A 25,436-nucleotide genomic window follows, 5' to 3' on the forward strand; every position below is an offset into this window, starting at 1 on the left:
CCTAATCCTATTGAAAAGAATACATTACCCCTTTTATAGAAAAGAATACATTACCCCTTTTATAAAAGAACATAATATTTGAGTAGCTATTATACACATTATGTTTAGAACATTTGGGAATAAGAATACCATATATGTTCTTTCTAGAAGTAGACAGTCCTTTCCTGCTGATAAAATCAGGCATGTTCTCTCTTACAGCCACTAAGATATTTACACAGATAACACAAATAGTCATCCAGACATGGGGGAAGCTTAGTGAGTGATATGCTAAATTATCAAAAAGACCTTTTCTTGTTTCTCCTCTATGTTCCTTTATGTTCCTTTATTTTGATTCTTTCCAAATATAAAAATTTTATAGGTAAGAAAATAGAAAATCAACTAGCACTTAGCAACATTAATTAAAACAAATATGTAAACCCTTTTCCTTTTTTAAAAAATCACCAAATGCCCAAGCTTGCTTCTTCCTTCATTATAGAATCATAACCCAAGGAAGAAGAAAATGAAGCTGCTTCTGGCTGTTAGTTTTCAGCTCTCATCGCTTTAACTCTAAAGGACATGTCTGGATCATGGCCATCATTTCCTATTACTTCATTTAGTCCCGTTATTTTGACAGTAACTGGACAGTGATTTGCTTTACCACACATCACTTGCATTTGTCTCCTGCAATCATGTTTATAACAACAGGGCTTATTATCGATGAGATAGTACTTAGTCTATTTAATTTGTAAATGTCAGAGGTTTCTGTGGCGATTTATTTAGGAAATTGTAAAGGTCACTTCAAACTGCTATTTTAAGGATCAGCCTTACAATTATAAAAATACTAACTTTACATTACAATTAAAACTGTAATTCTGGACTTTCTGCAAAAGAAAATCCATATTTACTTAAAAATATAGCCCTTCTGGGCTTAATAGGTGTAGTCCTTAATAAGACTGACTTAAAAGAATTTTGCTTTGTTCATCAATTTTTTACTGAGTACCTACTACCTACTATGTGCAAGATGCTTTTTAGGAGCTGATGTGGACTGGGAAACATAATAGGTCTGGTCCCTGCTCTCCTGGATCATATAATCTTATGAAGGAGACAAAAAAAATTTCACCATCTTATGAAAGTGCAGGTGTGGTACATGTGTGCTATCAGAAAGTGTATAATGAGAGAACTTAGTGGGCATCAGATATGAAATATGAGTAAGGATTACTAAATGAAGGGAAAAGGAATCAGGGAGCTCACTTCAGACAGAGAGAACAATGCCTTTAGAATCCCTGAGGTGGGAAGCAGCCTGATGGTTTTGAGAAACCAAAAGAGGGACCATATAGCAAGAGGGCAGAGAGCAGATAGAGCAGGACTGATAATATAGAGAAGATTGAGGTCATACAGGGCCTCCCAGGTCTCCAGAGACCCAGGATTTGAGTCTTCATCATTGAAGCCTTCAAGTAAGGGCTGATCTGGCATTCATTAATGTGGGAAATAGATTGGAGTGGCACTGCCATCAGAACTTTGTGTGATGATGGAAATGTTCTGTATCTTCCCTCTTTGGTGCAGTAGCCACAGGCCACATGTATGAGCACTAGTATGGCTGAGGAACTGATTTTTTTTTTTTAATTTTAATAAGTTTAAATAGCAAGATGCTGTCACAGTGCAGGAGACCAGATAATTTGCCATTGCAGACTCAAGCAGGGCATAGTGGTAGCTTGGGCCAGAATCATATTAGTGAGGACAGGAAGGAGTATATGGACTTAAGAGATACATTGGAGGTAAAATTAGTAGAGTTCGGTAACTCATTGAATGTGGGAGCGAAGGAGAGAAGAGGTAAAGAATGACTGTTTGATGTCTGACTTGTGCAGACTTGGCAGGGTGATGGCACCACTTAGTGAGATAGGGACCAAGGCTAAGATAAGGTTGAGGAGGAAAAGATAATACATTCACTTTTAACCTGTAGGTCCCCATGTCCAAGTGGAGTTGTTGGGTGGGACTCAGGAGAAAATTGTCTTGATAGTAGTATAAAAACCAATTTACTTTTGTGTAACTAAATCAACTAATAAAGGTTTTATTTTTTTAATAGACACATAAAGTTAGTTTCGAGTTATGAAACTTCAAATGCAAATTTCCCAAATAAGACTATCTTATTAATGCGCAAATTCTCTATGAATTCTAGGAATGATATTTCAAAGAGAGTATGTCTTTGTTTTTGTAGGTAAATATGCTTGAAAAGTAACAGTATTAATTCAAACAGTAGGCAAAAGAATATGTACATTTAGTGTTATATGTTAGAGAGCAAGTGATTCCAAGGTTGAGACCCTGTGTGGGCTGAAGAGTTAGCTGGCACCTACCAATGTTATAATCTCATTTAGCCCCTCTAAGCCTCAGTTTTCTCACTTTTAATGAGAAACCTACCTATAAGTCAAAAACTGTTTGTATAGCAATAATATAAATATGTAGTGGATCTGGCATAATAAATGACAGTGGAGGGGGACTGTAGGAATGGAGTACATTGATTCCTCCCTATCTGCAGGGGATTGGTTTCAGGACCCCAGGGATACCAAAATTCACGGATGCTCAAGTCCCTTATGTAAAATGGCACAGTATTTGCATATAACCTATGCATATCCTCCAGATACTTTAAATCATCTCTAGATTATTTATAATACCTAATACAATGTAAATGCTATGTAAATACAATGTAAATGCCATGTAAATAGTATTTGGCTGTGCATGGCAAGTTGAAGTTTTGCTTTTTGGAACTTCCTAGAATTTTTTTATCATATTTTCAATCCACAGTTGATTGAACCTACTGATGGGGAACCTACAGATATGGAGGGCTGACTGTATTAAAAAGAAAAACTTCTCCTGCCCTGTCTTCTTTCTTACCTCTCTCAAAGGATTTTGACCCTTCAGATTAATAACACTACAAAACCTATCAAATAATAAAAATTATAATACAAGAAGCTGAGGAGCTTCTGGTTATATTGCAAGCCAGTTGTTTTGTTTTTTTTAAGATTTGATGATACTCACAGCTTTGACATAGTTTATTATTGAGAGATAAAGTAATTAAAAATATATTTGAATATGGTGAAACATTTTAATTTGGTATTTTTACTAAAGAAACAGAGTTTTAGAATTAGGGTTGATTATATATTTTTTATCTGCATGTTTACAAAACTGTATTGGTAATTATTTAAAGTATATCACATTAGTTAACAGCACATCAGCTCATTTCAGAATATCTTTCGAAAACGAGATTTGTTGGAATTTAAATGTAACATTGAGTTGCAGTTGACTTAACGGTTTTGCATCCTAGTTACTAATATGATTTTACTGCATTATCTGAATTAAAGTCTGAATCAGTCTAAAATTCATTTCCCTCTCTTTGCAGATCACGTATCAGTTGGAGGACTTGGAGACAGCTTTTATGAATATTTGCTAAAGGCATGGTTAATGTCTGACAAGACAGATCTACAAGCTAAGAAGATGTATTTCGATGCTATTAAGGTAAACCCAAATTTAAATCATCGTTGCCACTCAACTAACTTATAACTTGCATATTAATCAAGCTTTAATGAAAAAATGGAATACTACCTGAGTGGGTTAAAAAATGTTTCCAGTTAGATAGAGTTCAATATGTGCTAATATAATTATAACAATAATAATCATACTTGATAATGTTTAGTTCTAATAGGGTAGTTAAAAGTTTTTTCCATGGTTCAAACCTCAGTTAAGATTCACACATCTTAAAAAGGGTATTTTTCTTCAACAAGTATGAGTTCCCTATTAGAGTCACAGTTAAAATTATGGAGAGGAAAAAATCCTGAATTTATTATATATTCTAAAAATTGAGGAAGTTAAAATTGCCCGAGATTACAGACAATCCTAATGGTTACCTCCCTTTGAAGTAAACTTACCTCCAGAGATAAATAGTACTTTCAAATAAAAATCTGCGGGCTTCCCTGGTGGCGCAGTGGTTGAGAGTCCGCCTGCCGATGCAGGGGACACAGATTGTGCCCCGGTCCGGGAAGATCCCACATGCCGTGGAGCAGCTAGGCCCATGAGTTATGGCCGCTGAGCCTGCGTATCCGGAGCCTGTGCTCCGCAATGGGGAGAGGCCACAACAGTGAGAGGCCCGCGTACTGCAAAAAAAAAAAAAAAAAAAATCTGAACTAACCAAACTAATATTTAATCGAAGATTATTAATAGTTTTCAAAGGTCCTTTGTGATGGAGGAGGAAGGAGAGTGAATAAATATTTGAATTACCTTCTGTGTACTAAGTAGTGTGTTAGGTAGATACTTTATGTAGTGTTTGTTTCCTTAAATAGTTTTTTTAAATTTTTATTTTATATTGATTAACAATGTTGTGTTAGTTTAAATAGTTTTTTTTTAAGTGAAGTGTAGTTGATGTATGATATTATGTTAGTTTCAGGTGTACTGTATAGTGATTTGACATTTGTATATGTTATGAAATTATCACCACAATGAGTCTAGTAACCATCTGTCCCCATACAAAGTTATTACAATATTATTGACCATATTCCTTATGCTGTATATTGCATCCCTGTGGCTTATTTTATAATTGGAGGTTTGTACCTCTTAATCCTCTTCACTTATTTCTCCTGCTCCCTCATCCCCCTCCCCTCTGGCAACCACCCATTTGAACACTTAGGTTGCTTCCATTTCTTGGTTATGGGAAAAAATGCAGCAGTGAACATGCAGGTGCATATATCTTTCCATATTAGTGTTTTTGTTTTCTTCAGATAAATACCCTAAAGTGAAATCGCTGGATCGTATGGCAGTTTTATAGTGGCTGCACCAATTTACAATCCCAAAATAGTGCACAAGGATTCCCTTTTCTTCATATCCTCACCAACACATGTTATTTGTTGTCTGTGATGATAGCCATTCTGACAGGTGTGAGATGTTATCTCATTGTGATTTTCATTTGCATTTCCCTGATGATTAGTGATCTTGAGCATCTTTTCATGTGTCTGTTGGCCGTCTCTCTGCCTTCCATCTTCTTTGGAAAAATGTCTATTCAGGTCTTTTGTCCATTTAAATCTGGTTATTTGTTGAGTTTTATGAGTTCTTTGTGTATTTTGGATATTAATCTCTTATCAGATATATTTTCAAATATCTTCTCCCATTTAGTAGGTGGCCTTTTCACTTTTTTTTTTTTGTTAGTTTCCTTCACTGTGCAAAAGCTTTTTAGTTTGTTGTAGTCTCACTTGTTTATTTTTTATTTTATTTTCCGTCCCTGAGGAGACAGATCAAAAAAAAATATATATATATATATATATACACACACACACACACATATCTATATGTGTATATAGATATATATATATTGCTAAGACCAATGTCAAAAGAGTGCACTGCCAGTGTTTTCTTCTAGGAGTTTTATAGTTTCAGGTCTACACTTAAATCTTTAATCAATTTTGAATTTATTTTTATATATGGTGTGAAAAAGTAGTCCAGTTTGATTCTCTTGCATGTAGCTGTCCAGTTTTCCCATCACCATTTATTGAAGAGGCTATCTTTTTCTCACTGTATATTCTTTCATCCTTTATCATAGATTAATTGACCATATAAGCATGGGTTTATTTCTGGGCTCTCTATTCTGTTCCATTGATCTATGTGTCTGTTTTTGTGACTGTACCGTACTGTTTTTATTACTGTAGCTTTGTAGTATAGTTTGAAAGCAGAGAGTCTAATACCTCCAGCTTTGTTCTTCTTTCTCAAGATTGGTTTGATTATTTGGGATCTTTTGTGGTTCCATACAAATTTTAGAATTATTTGTTCTGGTTCTATAAAAAATGTCTTTGGTATTTTGATAGGGATTGCATTGAATCTGTTGATTGCCTTGGGTAGTATGATCATTTTAACAATATTTATTCTTCCAATCCATGACCATGGTATATCTTCTCATTTGTTTGTGTTGTGTTCAGTTTCTTTCATTGATGTCTTATACTTTTCAGAGTACAAGTCTTTTACCTCTTTGATTAGATATATTCCTAGGTATTTTACACTTTTTATGCAGTCATAAATGGGATTGTTTTATTAATTTATCTTTCTTATAGTCTGTTATTAGTGTATAGAAATGCAACAGATACCTGTATATTAATTTTGTATCCTGCAATTTTACTGAATTTATTTATTAGTCCTGCTTTTTTTTTTTTTTTTTTTTGCGGTACACGGGCCTCTCACTGTTGCAGCCTCTCCTGTTGCGGGCCGTAGGCTCAGCGACCATGGCTCACGGGCCCAGCCACTCCGCGGCACATGGGATCCTCCCAGACCGGGGCACAAACCTGTGTCCCCTGCATTGGCAAATGGACTCTCAACCACTGCACCACCAGGGAAGCCCAGTCCTGCTTCTTTGGTAGTGTCTTTAGGATTTTTCTATATATAGTATGTCATCTGCAAAAAGTGACAGTTTTACTTTTTCCTTTCCAATTTGGACTTCTTTTATTCTTTTTCTTGTCTATTTGCTGTGGCTAGGCCTTCCAAAACTATGTTGAATAAAAGTGACAAGAATGGGCATCCTTGCCTTGTTCCTGATCTTCTTGCTTTCAGCTTTTTATCATTTATTATGCTGTTGGCTATAGATTTGTTATATATGGGCTTAATTATCTTGAGGTATATCCCCTCTGTATCTACTTTGTTGAGAGTTTTTATCATAAATGGATGTTGAATTTTGTCAAAAGCTTTTTCTACATCTATTGAGATGATCATATGAGTTTTATTCTCCAATTTGTTAATGTAGTATAGCACATTGATTGATTTGCAGATATTACACCATCCTCACATCCCTGGGATAAATCCCACTTGATCATGGTGTATGATCCATTTCATTTATTGTTGAATTTGGTTTGCTAACATTTTGTTGAGGATTTTATCATCTATGTTGATCACTGATATTGGCCTGTATTTTTTTTGTTTGTTTTGTTTTGTTTTGTTTTGTTTTGTTTTGGTATCAGGGTAAAACTGGCCGTATAGAATTTCAGAAGCATTCCTTCTTCTTCAGTTTTTGGAATAGTTTGAGAAGAATAGGTGTTAACTCTTCTCTAAATGTTTGGTAGAATTCACCCATGAAGCCAACTGATTCCAAACTTTTGTTTGTTGGAACTTTTTTTTTATATTACTGATTCAATTTTTTTTACTGGTAATTGGTCTATTAATATTTTCTAGTTATATTTCCAATTCCATCTTAGGAGATTATATATTTCTAGGAGTTTTTTCATTTCTTCTATGTTGTCCATTTTATTGGCATATAAATGTTCATAGTAATCTCTTATGATCCTTTTTATTTCCATGGTATCATTTTAACTGCTCCTCTTTCATTTCTGATTCATTTATTTGGGCCCTCTCTTTTTTTCTTGATGAGTCTGGCTAAAGGTTTATCAATTTTGTTTATCTTTTCAAAGAACCAGATCTTAGTTTCTTTGATGTTTTCTATTGTTATTGTGGTTTTTTGGTCTCTATTTTATTTATTTCTGCTCTACTAACTTTGGGTTTTGTTTGTTCTTTTTCTGTTTCCTTTGGGTGTAAGTTTAGGTTGTTTATTTGAGATTTTTCTTGTCTCCTGATATAGGCTTGTATTGCTATAAACTTCCCTCTTAGAACTGCTTTTTCTGTGTCCCATAGATTTTAGATCAGTGTGATTACATTTTCACTTGTCTCCAGGTATTTTTTTATTTCTTCTTTGATTTCTTCAGTGATCCACTGGTTGTTGCTAGTGTATTGTTTAGCCTCCACATGTTTATGTTTTTTTGCATTTTTTCTTGTAGTTTATTTATAGTCTCATAGCATTGTGGTGAGAAAAATTGCTTGATATAATCTCAGTTTTCTTAAATTATCTATTTATTAAGTCTCTTTGGTCTAATGTGTCACTTAAGGTCAGTGTTTCCTTATTTTCTTTCTGGATGACCTGCCTATTGATGTGAGTGGGATGTTTAAGTCCCTTACTATTATTGTGTTACTGTCAATTTCTCCCTTTATGTCTGTTAATATTTGCTTATGTATTTAAGTGGTCTTATGTTGGGAGCATATATATTTACAATTATTATATTTTCATCTTGGATTGATCCCTTGATCATTATGTAATGTCCTTTTTTGTTTCTTTTTACAGTCTTTGTTTCAATTCTATTTTGTCTGATACGGTATTGCTTCCAGATTTCTTTCCATTTCTATTTGCATGGAATAACCTTTTTTATCTATCAGTCTGTGTGCCTTTAGATCTGAAATGAGTCTCTTGTAGGCAGCATATATATGGGTCTTGATTTTTCATCCATTCAGCCACTCTGTGTCTTTTGATAAGAGCATTTAGTCCATTTACACTTGAAATAATTATTATACGTATGTACTTTTTGCCATTTTGTTCAGTTTTCGTAGTTCTTTTTTGTTTCTTTCTTATTCTTTTGCTCTCTTCCCTTGTGATTTGATTACAGTCTTTAGCTTTATGTTGTGTTCCTTCCTCTTTTTTGAGTGTGTGTATGTATTATAGGTTTTTGGTTTGTCATTACCAAGAGGTTCATATTGAACATCATTTATATGTATATATGATTATTTTAAGTTGATGATCTCTTAAGCTTGAATACGTTCTAACCACTCTACATTTTTATTTCCCCCACCACATGTAATGTTTTTGATGTCATATTTTACATCTTTTTGTTTTGTGTATCCATACTACTTATTATGGATATATATGATTTTACTACTTTTGTTTTTTAACCTTCTTACTAGCTTTATGTGGTTGATCGACTACCTTTACTATCTGCTTGTCTTTACCAGTGATGTTTTTCCTCTCATAATTTTTATATTTCTAGTTGTGGCCTTTTCTTTTCTGCTTAGAGGAGTCCCTTTAACATTTCTTATAAAGCCAGTTTAGTGGTGCTAAATTCTTTCAACTTTTGCTTGTTTGTAAAACTCTTTATCTCTCTTTCAAATCTGAATGATAACTTTGCTAAGAAGAGTATTCCTTGTTATAGGCTTTTCCCTTTCATCACTTTAGATATATTGTGCCACTCCTTTCTGGCCTGCAGTGTTTCTGCTGAGGAGACATCTGATAGTTTCATGAGAGTTTTCTTGTAGGTAACTAGTTGCCCTTCTCTTGCTGCTTTTAAGAGTCTTTATCTTTAATTTTTACCATTTTAATTATGATGTGCCTTGGTGTATCTTGTTTGGGACTTTCTGTGCTTCCTGGGCCTGGATGTTTGTTTCCTTTCCCAGGTTAGGTAAGTTTTTAGCCATTGTTTCTTCAGATAAGTTCCCTGTCCCTTCCTGTCCCTCTTCTCCTCCTTGGACCCTGTAATGCAAATGTTAGTATGCTTGATGTTGTGCCAGAGATCTCTTAGATTAACCTCACTTTTTAATTTCTTTTTTTATCTCCTTTCTGTTCAACTTTGTGTGATTTCTACTACTCTGTCTTCCAGATCACTAATTCATTCCTCTGTATCATCTAACGTACTGTTTATTCCTTCTAGTATATTTTTTTATTTCCGTTATTGTATTCTTCAGCTCTGTCTCTTCCTTATATTTTCTAACTCTTTGTTGTTGAAATTCTCACTGTATTTATCTATTCTTCTCTTGAGTTCAGTGAGCATCTTTATGATCATCACTTTGAACTCTTTATCAGGTATATTGCTTATCTCTACTTTGTTTGGTTCTTTTTCTGAAGCTATGTCTTGTTCCTTCATTTGGATCATATTTCTCTGTCTCCCCCTTTTCCCAATTCTCTATGTTTATTTCTATGTGTTAGGTAGGTAACTTACATATCCTAATCTTAGAGAAGTGGCCTTATGGGGGAGATGTCCTGTTGGGCTCAGCCTCTTACATAGTTTAGATATGAAATTAGAATTTTTAAAAAACAATAATAATAGGGCTTCCCTGGTGGCGCAGTGGTTGAGAGTCCGCCTGCCGATGCAGGGACGTGGGATCGTGCCCCGGTCTGGGAAGATCCCACGTGCCGCGGAGCGGCTAGGCCTGTGAGCCATGGCCGCTGAGCCTGTGCGTCCAGAGCCTGTGCTCCGCAACGGGAGAGGCCACAACAGTGAGAGGCCCGCATACCGCAAAAAAAAAATAATAATAATAATAATTCTTAGGGGAAAAAATGGATATTTGTAATTCCAGTGATGTTGCCATTGTTCTAAAGTAAGTGTCCCTAAAGGGAATTCTGGGTGATTTTACAATAGACCAACTTAATTGTTTAAATATAAATACAACTTGCACTGCTCTAGTTGACTGGATTTAATATTACGTTGGTTCCCTCCAAGGTCAGTAGTGAACTTGACTAAGTAGAGCAGACACAACTCTTTACTATTTCACATATAGGAACCAGACACCTTAGTTAGAACATTGGCCTTCATTTCGCACAGCCTTTAAAGGACATGATAAACATTAAAAGCAAGCTAGGATATGGTCCATATGGCCTCTTCAGGTTTATTTTTCTTCATTCCTATGAGGTTTCAGGTTTTAAACCAGGGAGTTCTCCATACAGTATGGTTTCCATTATGTCATTTTTAATTACAGTCCTGGCAGACATTTTAATTATTCTAATTTTAAAGTGGCCCCCTAGGATCTTGATGTTCCAGGAAAGACAACTTTAAAATACTCTTTGAAATACTTTTCCTCCCGTTTTGAGAACTATACCCACACAGCTTTTAGCATATTGTATTTAGACAAACCATTGACAGGAAAATCCATTAAGAGCAAATGAAGTCAAAGTGTTTCCTCTTTCTCTTAATAGTAAAAACACTTTCAATCCATTGTGTGTTTTCAACATAGAAAGCAAAGCTAGAACAGTTACGCTTCTGATTTTAAGAAGTAGTCGTGTCTTACATAGTAAAGTTTCTTTGTATTGCTTGTACTTTAAAATATCATTATTATGAAAGAGAGGATGCCTTACAATATTGTTCTGGACAGTTGAGTTACTGGAGATGTAGTCCATCAGTTTTAGCTTCCAGTGCATTTTGGAAATCATTTAATCCCAGAGTGGCATGTTTTCTTTCGTTGTGTTAATAACGAAATACTTTGAGTTTTCAACTGGCTGTTATGGCCTCATCTGGAGGCCATACTAAGAATCCATAGTGGTGGTTGCTCATGTTGCAAGAAAGTCCATTGGAGTGAATGATACCTGGGCAGGTGATGTATTAGGCATTTAGGATTCTATAGGCACAGCCAACTAATTTTTTTCAAATATAAAAGGATGAGATCACAAAATATACAATACTCTTTTTTCCTAATCAATTCTCTGTAGGCTTGACACAAAATTTTTTAGAGCCACTAAAGACTATTTTTTCCTCCTGTATATTTATTTACATTTTCCCGTTGCCACACAAACATTGTTTTAAAAGTCTTGGAACGTCGTTGTAATTTATTTCGAGAGATAGCAACTTGGTCAGAATCATGCCAAAAATAATATAGTACTTTATTGAGGATCTGTAACAGGGTAATAATGTTTCTCTAATGCATGCTCAAAAGCTATTACTCTTGCCATGTAGAAAGAATAATTTCTTGGGTGATGAACAAGTATCTGCTTGAAGGACTTTACTGCAATTTGTGCTATGAGAAGTGTAAATAGCTAAGATGTTCAGTTGCATTAAATAAGAATGAAATATTAATGTAATAACTAGACCATCAATAAAATCAGCTTAACCACAGTTAATGTGCACAGTAGTGCGTTCATTTATTTCTTACCATCTTGGTTTCATTTGTTTACCTCCAATAAAGGAAGGAGAGGTTTTATCTACCTATGCATTCATTTTCATTCATTCTTCTGTATCACAAGTTTTGTCTCTATCTACCACAGGCATGCCTTGGAGATATTGTGGGTTCAGTTCCAGACCACTGCAATAAAGTGAATAACACAGTAGAGCAAGTCACATGAAATTTTTGGTTGCCCCGTGCATATAAACTTAATATTTACACTATACTCTAGGCTGTTTAATGTACAATAGCAGTATGTCTAAAAAAACAATGTACTTACCTTAGTTAAAAAATGCTAACCATCATCTGAGTCTTCAGTGAGTTGTAATAGTAACGTTAAAGATCACTGATACAGATCACCCTAACGAATATAATAATAACGAAAACGTTTGAAGTATTGCGGATTATCAAAATGTGACATCGAGACATGAAAAGAGCAAATGCTGTTGGAAAAACAGCGCTGATAGACTTGCTTGACACAGGGTCACTGCAAAACTTCAATTTGTGAAAAATGCAGTATCTGCAAAGCACAATAAAGCAAGACTCAATAAAATGAGCTATGCCTGTATTCCCAAATGTGATTCCTAAAATCCTCTCTTTTTTTATAATAGTATAACAGTTATAGACACAATCATAGCCCTTCTCCTTCCAAGAAGTAATTGGGGGTGTAGGGGAGCATTTCCTGTTAAAGTAATTAGAAATAGTAATGCCAAGCACTTACACTACAATTTTGGGTTTTTTTTTTTTAAAAAGGGCTTATTTTATTTTGTTTATTCAAAAGAATATCAACAGTCCTGGGGCAGAAATAAAAGGTGTTTAACAAGCCACTTTTGTAAACATCATTTCTCCCAAATTTACAGACCTTTATTCTTTTTTAAAAAAAAATACTTATTCATTGTATATTAATGTCTTTTTAAAAGAATTATTAAGGAGGAATTTAATTCATGTGTTACCACAGTGGAGATGTGACGATGATAAATGACCTTTATCAAGTGCTAATCACAGTACTGACTGCTTTATAAACAAAATATTGCAGTTTTCACAGTGGATACTACTATTCCCATTTTATGCATAAAGACACTGAGATTTAAGGATACAGTAAGCAAATTACCCACAAAGTTTACAGATAGTAAGTGTCAGAGCTGGAATTTGAAGCCAAGCAATCTGATTGACTCAAGAACAGCTCCTTTTTCCCACTCTGTTTTGCTACCCCTCCAAGCCTAAGAGAGAGAAAGGAGGGGTAATACCACCAGCCTGGATTTTATACACAAATATGGTCTGTTCACCATTCATGGTAGAGCCTGTGCTTTGTGTTGTTCCTCCATTTGTGAAAATGGAAATGCAGTAAAGCAGCTCCTACCACTATACCAGTGGCCTATCTTTGAAAAGGAAGCAGCTTTTTCAGTATGAGGACTACAGGTGTTTGGGCATGCAACCGAGAAAAACCTACTGGGCTGGCCCAACAGTGTTCATTATAACTAACCAAACTAATAAGGCATAGACTAGAGGACATATACAGAGAGCAATAACATGGAATTTCAGGTCGAATTGGATTTGTAGTAACAAACTCAAATCAATCGTGAGTGATGTTTTATATTTTTTTATTTTTTTAATGTTGTGGTGTTTTTGGTATAAATCTGAGAAGAGATTACAAAACGTTGAAAATAAGTATTATTTTCAGGCAATTGAGACTCACTTGATCCGGAGGTCACGTAACGGACTGACTTACATCGCAGAATGGAAAGGGGGCCTCCTGGAACACAAGATGGGCCACCTGACCTGCTTTGCAGGAGGCATGTTTGCCCTCGGGGCAGATGACGCTCCTGAAGGCCTGACCCAACACTACCTTCAACTCGGGGCTGAAATTGCCCGTACCTGTCATGAATCTTACAATCGCACATGTGAGTACCTGTTACTCTTCATACACAGTCTATGTGCTTTTTATTTCATTCAGTAAGGAACTTTGTCCATTTTGTCCATTTGTTGCCATCAAAAGAACATCCACCATGCCTGATGAAACTTGATGATCATGATTAATATCTTAAAGGAATTTCTATTTTTACTTTAAGAGGCATTACTCTTCTATATAAAAATATTTACCTTTAGTTTACCAAGAAACAAAAATCCAGGCCATAAAGGGTTAAGTCTGTCTAACTTATTGGCCCTGCTTTAGGTAAATAACATTGGGTGAGAGTCTCTGTCCCAGTACAAAAGAAACTTGGTATGCTATAAACCATTATTAATCTTCCCAGAATCTCCATGAAATATATGATGAGTCTGGAGGCCTTCTTATAAAAATAGGAGTTTGATGTACAAATACTAAATAACCTTTATGACATAATGACTTAGAATTCTCAACCACTGATTTTCTAGCTCACTAATAAGGTGGTGCTTTGCACCTACCCAGTGGGTGCTCAGTAAATGGTGGTTAAATGAAAGAAAATAAGGGATCATTACCATTTTCTAAAATGGACTCTTTTCAATGAATAAATTATAAAGGTATATTGAATATTGCTTATTATACAGTGTTTATAATTATTCCTTAAAATGATTGTTTTGACACCTCTCTTGAATGTTGTAAGGTACTTTCTAGTTTCATTTAAGTTATAGACACTAAACATTGTCTAGGACAATAACCTTTGTCCTCCATTGCATCTCCTTTAGTTGTGAAACTGGGACCAGAAGCTTTCAGATTCGATGGCGGTGTTGAAGCCATTGCTACGAGGCAAAATGAAAAATACTACATCCTACGGCCAGAAGTTGTTGAGACTTACATGTACATGTGGCGACTGACTCATGATCCAAAATACAGGAAATGGGCCTGGGAAGCTGTAGAGGTGACGTTTTAGTTTGCTTATGTTTCTTATAGAAAAATGTCTGTGGGGGGCTTCCCTGGTGGCGCAGTGGTTGAGAGTCCGCCTGCTGATGCAGGGGACACGGGTTCATGCCCCAGTCCGGGAAGATCCCACATGCCGCGGAGCGGCTGGGCCCGTGAGCCATGGCCGCTGAGCCTGTGCGTCCGGAGCCTGTGCTCCGCAACGGGAGAGGCCACCACAGTGAGAGGCCTGCGTACCGCAAAAAAAAAAAAAAGAAAGAAAGAAAAATGTCTGTGGAAAAAATGTTCAGTCATACCTGTAAATCTAGCATATCAACTTTTCTATGATTTTTAAAGTTTTGACCAGCCATTTTTCCATTCAAGACTGAGTGTTTTCAGTTAAGTCATCCTATATCCCTGGCTTCAGCTTTGCTTTATGTAACAGTGATATAAATATACCTACTCTGGTGTTGAAGGAGAAATCTAGAAAGGCATATTATAAAATTAAGTTCTCATGACTATAAAAAAGGTGATCAGTTAATTCCACAAAGGATTACGGGCAACTTGGGAATAGTTACCCCAACCTGCTCTCTGTTTCAAGAAACCACTATGTGATTGCTTCTTTTAGTCTTTGGGCATGAAAATGATAAAATATGCTTTTAGTTAGAGTAACTTAGCTACTTAGAGCTAAATTTTAGAAAGTACCTGTAGAAGAGCTACTTTGTACAAGAATATTCCGACACTAGTCTCAGGGTTCTCTGAATATCCATAAGCTTCATATCTGTCCAGTGTGTTATTTGAATTGTCTTTGTCACTTCTTGAGTCTCTTCCTGCTGAATATGGTGTATCATCTTCCTAAACTAATCTGTTGAACACTTTGTGTGCTGAATACCAGCAGAGGCGCCCTTCAGGATATACATCAAACAACGTCTAATTTTCTTTTTTCTTTTTTGCGGTACGCGGGTTCACGGGCCCAGCTGCTCCGCGGCACGTGGGATCCTCCCGGACCGGGGCACAAACCCGCATCCCCTGCATCAGTAGGCGGACTCCCAACCACTGCGCCACCAGGGAAGTCCACAACGTCTAATTTTAAGAGCTATTATTCCAAAAGGAGTGAGAGGGAATTCAGGGGATAAGAACAAGCAAATGCTTTAATTACATTCTCTTATTGTCTAGCACTCTTTGTTAGAAAGTTATCTGTCTTTTAAAACCATTAGGAATAACTTCTCTCGGGAAATCTAAAATGAATATTGCCTTTATGTAAAATTTATCTGATATCTCAGGAAGCCATTGATGAATCTTGCTTATTAACCCTCTTCATTTAATGTGTGTCTTATAACCAGTTGTCAACCATTTTAAGTAATAGCAATTTTTTAGGCCTCTTTTTTTTGGCATAATTTTCTAATCATGGTTAGTCAGTTGTAATTTCAGTTTCTTTAAGTTTATGTTTTTTCCTCTGAAAAAAGTATATTAAAATTGAGGTTCATCTAAGCCTTGGTGATTGGGAATTATTTTAGTCTTCAATAGGCCAGCAAAGGAATTAAGGTTAATACTCACCTTGCAAATCAGTTTAAATTGAAAATATCAGTAATAACATATTTCATCAAATATAAAACACCATAACTGATAAAAAACACCATTTTATATGCCATTAAGAAAGCACAACACTACCAATTAAATTATGACATTGCCAATTTTAGAGACGTTAAAGTGTGAAAAGTATATAACAGAATTGATCAAAAGTGGAAGAAGTAAGTAAATACTGTCATGTGGGCAGGAAGATTCCATTTGCTTGGTTCTTTGAGGGGGGGAGTGCATTGGTTTTTTGTAGGGTAATAAGGTTGGTTTGATGTGTTAGGATTTTTATCTATTAACCCCTTTTAGTGTAGCATATGATGTCAAATTGTTAACTGGTCACAACACACGAATTCCCCTTGTTTTTGCCAGCAGTATCAATAACTTCTGTTAGAACTTGAGGTGTAGTGGGGAGGGAGGAGTGCTAGGGGCTCTTGGCCTTTTGTAAAGCACGGAGATCATAGACTGAGAGCGTATGGCAGCCCTTTTTTTCCTGTGTCCCATCTCCGCAGCCCACCCTATGTCTCAGCTACGGCTGCAGTGAGCGGCACCCTGGTCTGTGGGCAGCATGACTTCCAGCACCCAGTCTTGTCAACTGTGCTGACTCAGAGCCCCTTCACAGGCAGCTGGCTGTGGTCTGGGAAGCCTGGGAGAGTCTGCAGCCCCAGAGGCAGCCCTCAGCCAAGTGAGGCTTTAGAGTTGATGGATAACTATCCAGTCTTGCTCCTCTGAAGAATAATTCTGAGATGCATTCTAGATGGTTCCTTAGAGGGTTTCCAGCGGGAGCAAGCCCCCCCATGCACACAGCAGTGACCTGCTCAACGTGTATTTCACTGGCCCTTCTCCCTTCCTTGTTTCACTCTCCCCACTCACTCGCTCACTTCCTGATACCACCTCCCCCCAAATCTCCCAGCATCCAATCCTTGTCTCATGCTCTGTTTTTAGAGGAACTCTTGCCCAGAGGCTGAGAGCCCCAGAACAGATTGTGGTGAAATGATGTTCTGATCAGACTAACCAGCCTGGTTACATAGCCACTTCCACTGTGGAAAAACTGTAAAACCAGGGCCTATTATGGGGGGCCCAGGAGAGCTGCTTGTCCCCAGCTTCACATCCCTAAAGTCTTAAAATTTAGACTTGACATGAAGGTTTTTCATTTTTTGAAAGTTAAAAATGCCTCTTCAGCATCCCCCCGCCTTTTTTCATTTTAACTTACCAAAAGCCTCAAAGAATAAAAATAGCTAGGCCTCTCTAAACATCTGAAAGGCCCCTGTCACTGTGCTAAGTGTGTCTTCATCTTGAGTTTTATTCGTTTATTTTTAAACATTTTTATTGGAGTATAATTACTTTACAATGTTGTGTTAGTTTCTTCTGTATAGCAAAGTGAATCAGCTATATGTATACATATATTCCCATATCTCTTCCCTCTTGCATCTCCTTATCCCACCCCTCTAGGTGGTCACAAAGCACCCAGCTGATTGCCCCGTGCCATGGAGCTGCTTCCCAGTAGCTATCTATTTTACATTTGGTAGTGTATATATGTCAATGCTACTCTCTCACTTTGTCCCAGCTTATCCTTCCCCCTCCCCGTGTCCTCAAGTCCATTCTCTACGTCGGTATCTTTATTCCTGTCCTGCCCCTAGGTTCTTCAGAACCATTTTTTTTTTTTTTTTTTAGATTCCATACATATGTAGTAGCATACAGTATTTGTTTTTCTCTTTCTGACTGACTTCACTCTGCATGACAGACTCTAGGTCCATCCATCCACCTCACTGCAAATAACTCAATTTCATTTCTTTTTATGGCTGAGTAATATTCCATTGTATGTATGTGCCACATCTTCTTTATCCATTCATCTGTCGATGGACACTTAGGTTACTTCCATGTACTGGCTATTGTTAATAGTGCTGCAGTGAACATTGTACATAACTCTTTTTGAATTATGGTTTTCTCAGGGTATTTGCCCAGTAGTGGGATTGCTGGGTCATATGGTAATTCTATTTTTAGTTTTTTAAGGAACCTCCATACTGTTCTCCATAGTGGCTGTATCAATTTACATTCCCACCAACAGTGAAAGAGAGTTCCCTTTTCTCACACCCTCTCCAGCATTTATTGTTTGTAGATTTTTTGATGATGGCCATTCTGACTGGGGTGAGGTGATACCTCATTGTAGTTTTGATTTACATTTCTCTAATGATAAGTGATGTTGAGCATCCTTTCATGTGTTTGTTGGCAATCTGTATATCTTCTTTGGAGAAATGTCTATTTAGGTCTTCTGCCCATTTTTGGATTGGGTTGTTTGTGTTTTTGATATTGAGCTGCATGAACTGCTTGTATATTTTGGAGATTAATCCTTTGTCAGTTGCTTCGTTTGCAAATATTTTCTCTCATTCTAAGGGTTGTCTTCTCGTCTTGCTTATGGTTTCCTTTGCTGTGCAAAAGCTTTTAAGTTTCATTAGGTCCCAGTTGTTTATTTTTGTTTTTATTTCCATTTCTCTAGGAGGTGGGTCAAAAAGAATCTTACTGTGATTTATGTCAGAGAGTGTTATATGTTTTCCTCTAAGAGTTTTATACTGTCTGGACTTACGTTTAGGTCTTTAATCCATTTTGATTTTATTTTTGTGTTTGGTGTTCGGGAGTGTTCTAATTTCATTCTTTTACATGTAGCTGTCCAGTTTTCCCAGCACCACTTATAGAAGAGGCTGTCTTTTCTCCATTGTATATTCTTGCCTTATTTATCAAAAATAAGGTGACCATATGTGCATGGGTTTATCTCTGGGCTTTCTATCTTGTTCCATTGATCTATCTTTCTGTTTTTGTGCCAGTACCATTCTGTCTTGATTACTGTAGCTTTGTAGTATAGTCTGAAGTCAGGGAGCCTGATTCCTCCAGCTCTGTTTTTCTTCCCCAAGATTGCTTTGGCTATTCCGGGTCTTTTGTGTTTCCATAGAAATTTTGCAATTTTTTGTTCTAGTTCTGTGAAAAATGCCATTGGTAGTCTGATAGGGATTGCATTGAATCTGTAGATTGCTTTGGGTAGTATAGTCTTTTTCACAATATTGATTCTTCCAGTCTGAGAACATGGTATATACATCTCTCCATCCCTTTGTATCATCTTTAATTTCTTTCATCTGTGTCTTATTGTTTTCTGCATACAGGTCTTTTGTCTCATTAGGTAGGTTTATTCCTAGGTATTTTGTTCTTTTTGTTGCAGTGGTAAATGGGAGTATTTCCTTAATTTCCCATTCACATTTTTCATCATTAGTGTATAGGAAGGCAAGAGATTTCCATGCATTAATTTTGTATCCTGCTACTTTACAAAATTCGTTGATTATCTCTAGTAGTTTTCTAGTAGCATCTTTAGGATTCTCTATGTATAGTATCATGTCATCTGCAAACAGTGACAGTTTTACTTCTTCTTTTCCGATTTGGATTCCTTTTACTTCTCTGATTGCTGTGGCTAAAACTTCCACCACTATGTTGAATAACAGCAGTGAGAGTGGAAAACCTTGTCTTGTTCCTGATCTTAGTGGAAATGGTTTCAGTTTTTCACCATTGAGAATGTTGTTTGCTGTGGGTTTGTCATAAAAGGCCTTCATTATGTTGAGGTAAGTTCCCTCTATGCCTACTTTCTGCAGGGTTTTTATCATAAATGGGTGTTGAATTTTGTTGAAAGCTTTTTCTGCATCTCTTGAGATGATCATGTGGTTTTTCTCCTTCAGTTTGTTAATATGGTGTATCACATTGATTGATTTGTGTTTATTGAAGAATCCTTGCATTCCTGGGTTAAAACCAATTGAGCATGGTGTATAATCCTTTTAATGTGCTGTTGGATTCTGTTTGCTAATATTCTGTTGAGGATTTTTGCATCTATGTTCATCAGTGATATTGGCCTATAGTTTTCTTTTTTTGTGACATCTTTGTCTGGTTTTGGTATCAGGGTGATGGTGGCCTCATAGAATGAGTTTGGGGTGTTCCTTCTGCTGCTGTATTTTGGAAGAGTTTGAGAAGGATAGGTGTTAGCTCTTCTCTAAATGTTTGATAGAATTCACCTGTGAAGCCATCTGGTCCTCGGCTTTTATTTGTTGGAAGATTTTTAATCACAGTTTCAATTTCATTACTTGTGATTGGTCTGTTTATATTTTCTATTTCTTCCTGGTTCAGTCTCAGAAGGTTGTGCTTTTCTAAGAATTTGTCCATTTCCTCCAGGATGTCCATTTTATTGGCATATAGTTGCTTGTAGTAATCTCTCATGATCCTTTATATTTCTGCAGTGTCAGTTGTTACTTCTCCTTTTTCATTTCTAATTCTATTGAATTGAGTCTTCTCCCTTTTTCTCTTGATGAGTCTGACTAATGGTATATCAATTGTGTTTATCTTCTCAAGGAACCAGCTTTTAGTTTTATTGATCTTTGCTATCGTTTCCTTCATTTCTTTTTCATTTATTTCTGATCTGATCTTTATGATTTCTTTCATTCTGCTAACTTGGGTTTTTTTGTTCTTCTTTCTCTCATTTCTTTAGGTGTAAATTTAGATTGTTTATTTGAGACTTTTCTTGTTTCTTGAAGTAGGATTGTATTGCTATAAACTTCCCTCTTAGAACTGCTTTTGCTGCATCCCATAGGTTTTAGGTCATTGTGTTTTTGTTGTCATTTGTTTCTGAGTATTTTTTGATTTCCTCTTTGATTTCTTCAGTGATCTTTTGGTTATTTAGTATCATATTGTTTAGCCTCCATGTGTTTGTATTTTTTACAGTTTTTTTCTAGTAATTGACATCTAGTCTCATAGCACTGTGGTCATAAAAAATACTTGATATGATTTCAATTTTCTTAAATTTACCAAGGCTTGATTTGTGACCCAAGATATGATCTGTCCTGGAGAATGTTCCATGAGCACTTGAGAAGAAAGTGTATTCTGTTGTTTTTGGATGGAATGTCCTATAAATATCAATTAAGTCCATCTTGTTTAATGTGTCATTTAATGCTTGTGTTTCCTTATTTATTTTCATTTTGGATGATGTGTCCATTGGTGAAAGTGGGGTGTCAAAGTCCCCCACTATGATTGTGTTACTATTGATTTCCCCTTTTATGGCTGTTATTATTTGCCTCATGTATTGAGGTGCTCCTATGTTCTGTGCATAAATATTTACAATTGTTATATCTTCTTCTTGGATTGATCCCTTCATCATTATGTAGGGTCCTTCTTTGTCTCTTGTAATAGTCTTTAATTTAAAGTCGATTTTGTCTGATATGAGAATTGCTTCTCCAGCTGTCTTTTGATTTCCATTTGTATGGAATATCTTTTTCCATCCCCTCACTTTCAGTCTGTGTGTGTCCCTAGGTCTGAAGTGGGTCTTTTGTAGACAGCATATATACAGGTCTTGTTTTTGTATCCATTCAGCAAGTCTGTGTCTTTTGGTTGGAGCATTTGATCCATTTACATTTAAGGTAGTTATCAATATATATGTTCCTAATATCATTTTCTTAATTGTTTGGGGTTTGTTTTTGTAGGTCTTTTCCTTCTCTTGTGTTTCCTGCCTAGAAAAGTTCCTTTAGCATTTCTTGTAAAGCTGGTTTGGTGGTGCTGAATTCTCTTATCTTTTGCTTGTCTGTAAAGGTTTTAATTTCTCCATGGAATCTGAATGAGATCCTTGTGGGGTAGAGTACTCTTGGTTGTAGGTTTTTCCCTTTCATCATTTTAAATATGTCCTGCCCCACCCTTCCTGCTTGCAGAGTTTCTGCTTAAAGATCAGCTGCTAACGTTATGGAGATTCCCTTGTATGTTATTTGTTGCTTTTCCCTTGCTGCTTTTAATATTTTTTCTTTGTATTTAATTTTTGATAGTTTGATTAATATGTGTCTTGGCATGTTTCTCCTTGGATTTATCCTGTATGGGACTCTCTGTGATTCCTAGACATAATTGACTATTTCCTTCCCCATATTAGGGAAGTTTTCAACTATAATCTCTTCAAATATTTTCTCACTCCCTTTCTTTTTCTCTTCTTCTTCTGGGACCCCTATAATTCGAATGTTGGTGTGTTTAATGTTGTCCCAGAGATCTCTGAGACTGTCCTCAATTCTTTTGTCTTTATTCTGCTCTGCAGTAGTTATTTCCACAATTTTATCTTCCAGGTCACTTATCCATTCTTCTGCCTCAGTTATTGTGCTATTAATTCATTCTAGAGAATTTTTAATTTCATTTATTGTGTTGTTCATCATTGTTTGTTTGCTCTTTATTTCTTCTAGGTCCTTGTTAAAGGTTTCTTGTATTTTCTCCATTCTGTTTCCAAGATTTTGAATCATCTTTACTATCATTACTCTGAATTCTTTTTCAGGTAGACTGCCTATTTCCTCTTCATTTGTTTGGTGTGATGGGTTTTTACCTTGCTCCTTCCTCTGCTGCATATTTCCCTTTCTTCCTGTTGTGCTTAACTTGCTGTGTTTGGGGTCTCCTTTTCACAGACTGAATTTTTGTAGTTCCTGGTGTTTTTGGTGTCTGCCCCCAGTGGGTAATGTTGCTTCATTGGGTTGTGTAGGCTTCCTGGTAGAGGGGACTGGCACCTGTGTTCTGGTGGGTGGGGCTGGATATTGTCTTTCTGGTAGCAGGGCTGCATCCAGTGGTGTGTTTTGGGGTGTCTGTGACCTTATTATGATTTTAGGCAGCCTCTCTGCTAATGGGTGGGTTTGTGTTCCTCTCTTGCTAGTTGTTTGGCATGGGGCGTCCAGCACTGGAGCTTGCTGGCCGTTGGGTAGAACTGGGTCTTAACATTGAGACGGAGATCCTTGGGAGAGCTCTCGCTGATTGATATTATGTGGGGCCTGGAGATCTCTGGTGGTCCAGTATCCTGAACTTGTCTCTCCCACCTCAGAGGCTCAGACCTGATCCCCAGCCAGAGCACCAAGACCCTGTTAGCCACATGGCTCAGAAGAAAAGGGAGGGAAAAAAAGAAAGAAAATAATAATAATAAATTAAATTAAATTAAATAATTAAAATTTTTTTTAATTATTAAAATTAAAAAGTTAAGTAAAAAAAAAAAAAAGAGCAACCAAACCAATAAATCCACCAATGATAAGAAGCACTAAAAACTATACTAAGATAAACATAAAAATCAGTAACAAGTCAGTCGCACACAGCAAACCCCAAGTCTACAGTTGCTCCCAAAGTCCACCGCCTCAATTTTGGGTTCATTCGTTGTCTGTTCAGGTATTCCACAGATGCAGGGTACATCAAGTTGATTGTGGAGCTTTAATCCACTGCTCCTGAGGCTGCTGGGAGAGATTTCCCTGTCTCTTCTTTGTTCGCACAGCTCCCGGGGCTCAGCTTTGGATTTGGCCCCGCCTCTGCGTGTAGGTCACCGGAGGGCGTCTGTTCTTCGCTCAGACAGGACGGGGTTAAAGCAGCAGCTGATTTGGGGCTCTGGCTCACTCAGACCCGGGGGAAGGAGGAGTACGGAATGCGGGGCGAGCCTGCAGTGTTAGAGGCCGACATGACGTTGCAACAGCCTGAGGCGCACAGTGTGTTCTCCTGGGGAAGTTGTCCCTGGATCACAGGACCCTGGCAGGGGCGGGCTGCACAGGCTTCTGGGAAGGGAGGTGTGGATAGTGACCTGTGCTCGCACACAGGCTTCTTGGTGGCTTCAGCAGCCGCATTAGCATTTAAGCCCATCTCTGGTGTCCGAGTTGATAGCTGCGGCTCGTGCCCGTCTCTGGAGCTTGTTTAGGCAGTGCTCTGCTGCCTTCTATGGATAGACAGGGAAGGAATCCCCTCTCGTCATGCACCCCAAAACAATGGTCTCTTGCCTCTTAGGCAGATCCAGACTTTTTCCCGGACTCCCTCCTGGCTAGCTGTGGCGCACTAGCCCCCTTCAGGCTGCGTTCACGCAGCCAACCCCAGTCCTCTCTCTGGGATCTGACCTCCGAAGTCTGAGCCTCAGCTCCCAGCCCCCACCCGTCCCGGCGGGTGAGCAGACAAGCCTCTCGGGCTGGTGAGTGCTGGTCGGCACTGATCCTCTGTGCGGGAATCTCTCCGCTTTGCCCTCTGCACCCCTCTTGCTGCGCTCTCCTCCGTGGCTCCAAAGCTTCCACCCAGCCAACCCCTGTCTCCGCCTGCGAAGGGGCTTCCTAGTGTGTGGAAACCTTTCCTCCTTCACAGCTCCCTCGCAGAGGTGCAGGTCCCATTCCTATTCTTTTGTCTCTGTTTTTTCTTTTTTCTTTTGCCCTAGCCAGGTACGTGGGGAGTTTCTTGACTTTTGGGAGTCTGAGGTCTTCTGCCAGCGTTCAGTGGGTGTTCTGTAGGAGTTGTTCCATGTGTAGATATATCTTTGATGTGTTTGTGGGGAGGAAGGTGATCTCCACATCTTACTCCTCTGCCATCTTCTGGACTAGTCTTGAGTTTTTTTCTCAGGACAACCTCATGTTGAGAAAAGGCATGCTGCCTGGGTCCAGGAAATTGAGGCCGCAGCTAGGGTGTCTGGAGCTGGAATTCGGCCCCCACCTCTAAAACGTTAGATTGTCTTCTTGACTAACTCTGGTTCACCACATCAGGATTGGGGGAGAAAAAGAATGAGTGGAGGTGATCTGAAAAGATGAAAAACGTTTGGGCAGTGCCTACCCCCAAAACAACTCTTTTTTCTATAATAAAAGAAGGAGCTTATAGAAATTTCTACAGGAGGGAGGGTTAGCTGTTATCATGCCTGGCCCTCTCTTTAGCTTATTTCTTTATTACCAAAAAACTTCAAGGGGCAAACCAAGAAAAACATCTGTGGATAAAATCTTTTTTTTTAAGGAGGTGTCTAGAAATAGGATTTCATTATGTTCAGTAATAACAAATTTACCCATTTCTTCTAAATCTTGGGGTTTTTTTCCTTTTTTATAAATAAGTTTTGGCCTACTCCGTGTATCTGGTATATGACTTTTTATCAAAAAGAACTGTTATCAAAAAAGAAGGAAGGAAAAATAAAATAGGACCTGAAAGTTCCTTTCTTCAGGCTTTTCCCCCACTTAGCTCTTTGTCTGAAACTAAGAATATAATCGAAGATTTTTTTTAAGTTAATTGTTCTTACATTCCCCGGGGCTTTTAAACAGTACCAAACCAGGAGATGGGTGTTTTTTATTCACATAGCCTGCCAGTTAGATTTTCTTTCGCCTGGTAATTAAATGCTTCTCCTCTGGGCCCCATGCTCTCTCCCTTCTGCCCTCCAGCCCCAGGGTGCAGAATCAATATCCTCATTATCAGTGTCTGCAGATGGAAGCTGAGCTCTCAGCACCACATTCCTGCTCCCTGCCTTTGCCTCATCCATCCCACGTTTTCTGGGCTCCACATGCTTAGAGCCGTGCTTTCCTCCAAAACCCTTTTCTAGCCA

At 37.5% G+C, this 25,436-nt stretch overlaps 1 protein-coding gene across 6 annotated transcripts in view; it reads left to right on the forward strand.

The window, feature by feature from the left end:
• The window catches only part of MAN1A1 (mannosidase alpha class 1A member 1), a 178,576-nt gene that overhangs the window by 139,624 nt on the left and 13,516 nt on the right, over positions 1-25,436 (forward strand). For all 6 annotated transcript variants that reach the window (XR_007470618.1, XM_049695519.1, XM_004263874.4 and 3 more), the window contains 3 exons: positions 3,374-3,489; positions 13,370-13,589; positions 14,353-14,525. Coding sequence is in view for 5 of the 6 variants with exons in the window: in XM_049695519.1 (XP_049551476.1) it covers positions 3,374-3,489; positions 13,370-13,589; positions 14,353-14,525 (509 nt within the window). In the remaining variant the exon portion in view is untranslated. The remainder of the gene's footprint in view (positions 1-3,373; positions 3,490-13,369; positions 13,590-14,352; positions 14,526-25,436) is intronic.

The sequence above is a fragment of the Orcinus orca genome, chromosome 12 (assembly GCF_937001465.1).
Source record: "Orcinus orca chromosome 12, mOrcOrc1.1, whole genome shotgun sequence".
NCBI lineage: Eukaryota > Metazoa > Chordata > Mammalia > Artiodactyla > Delphinidae > Orcinus > Orcinus orca.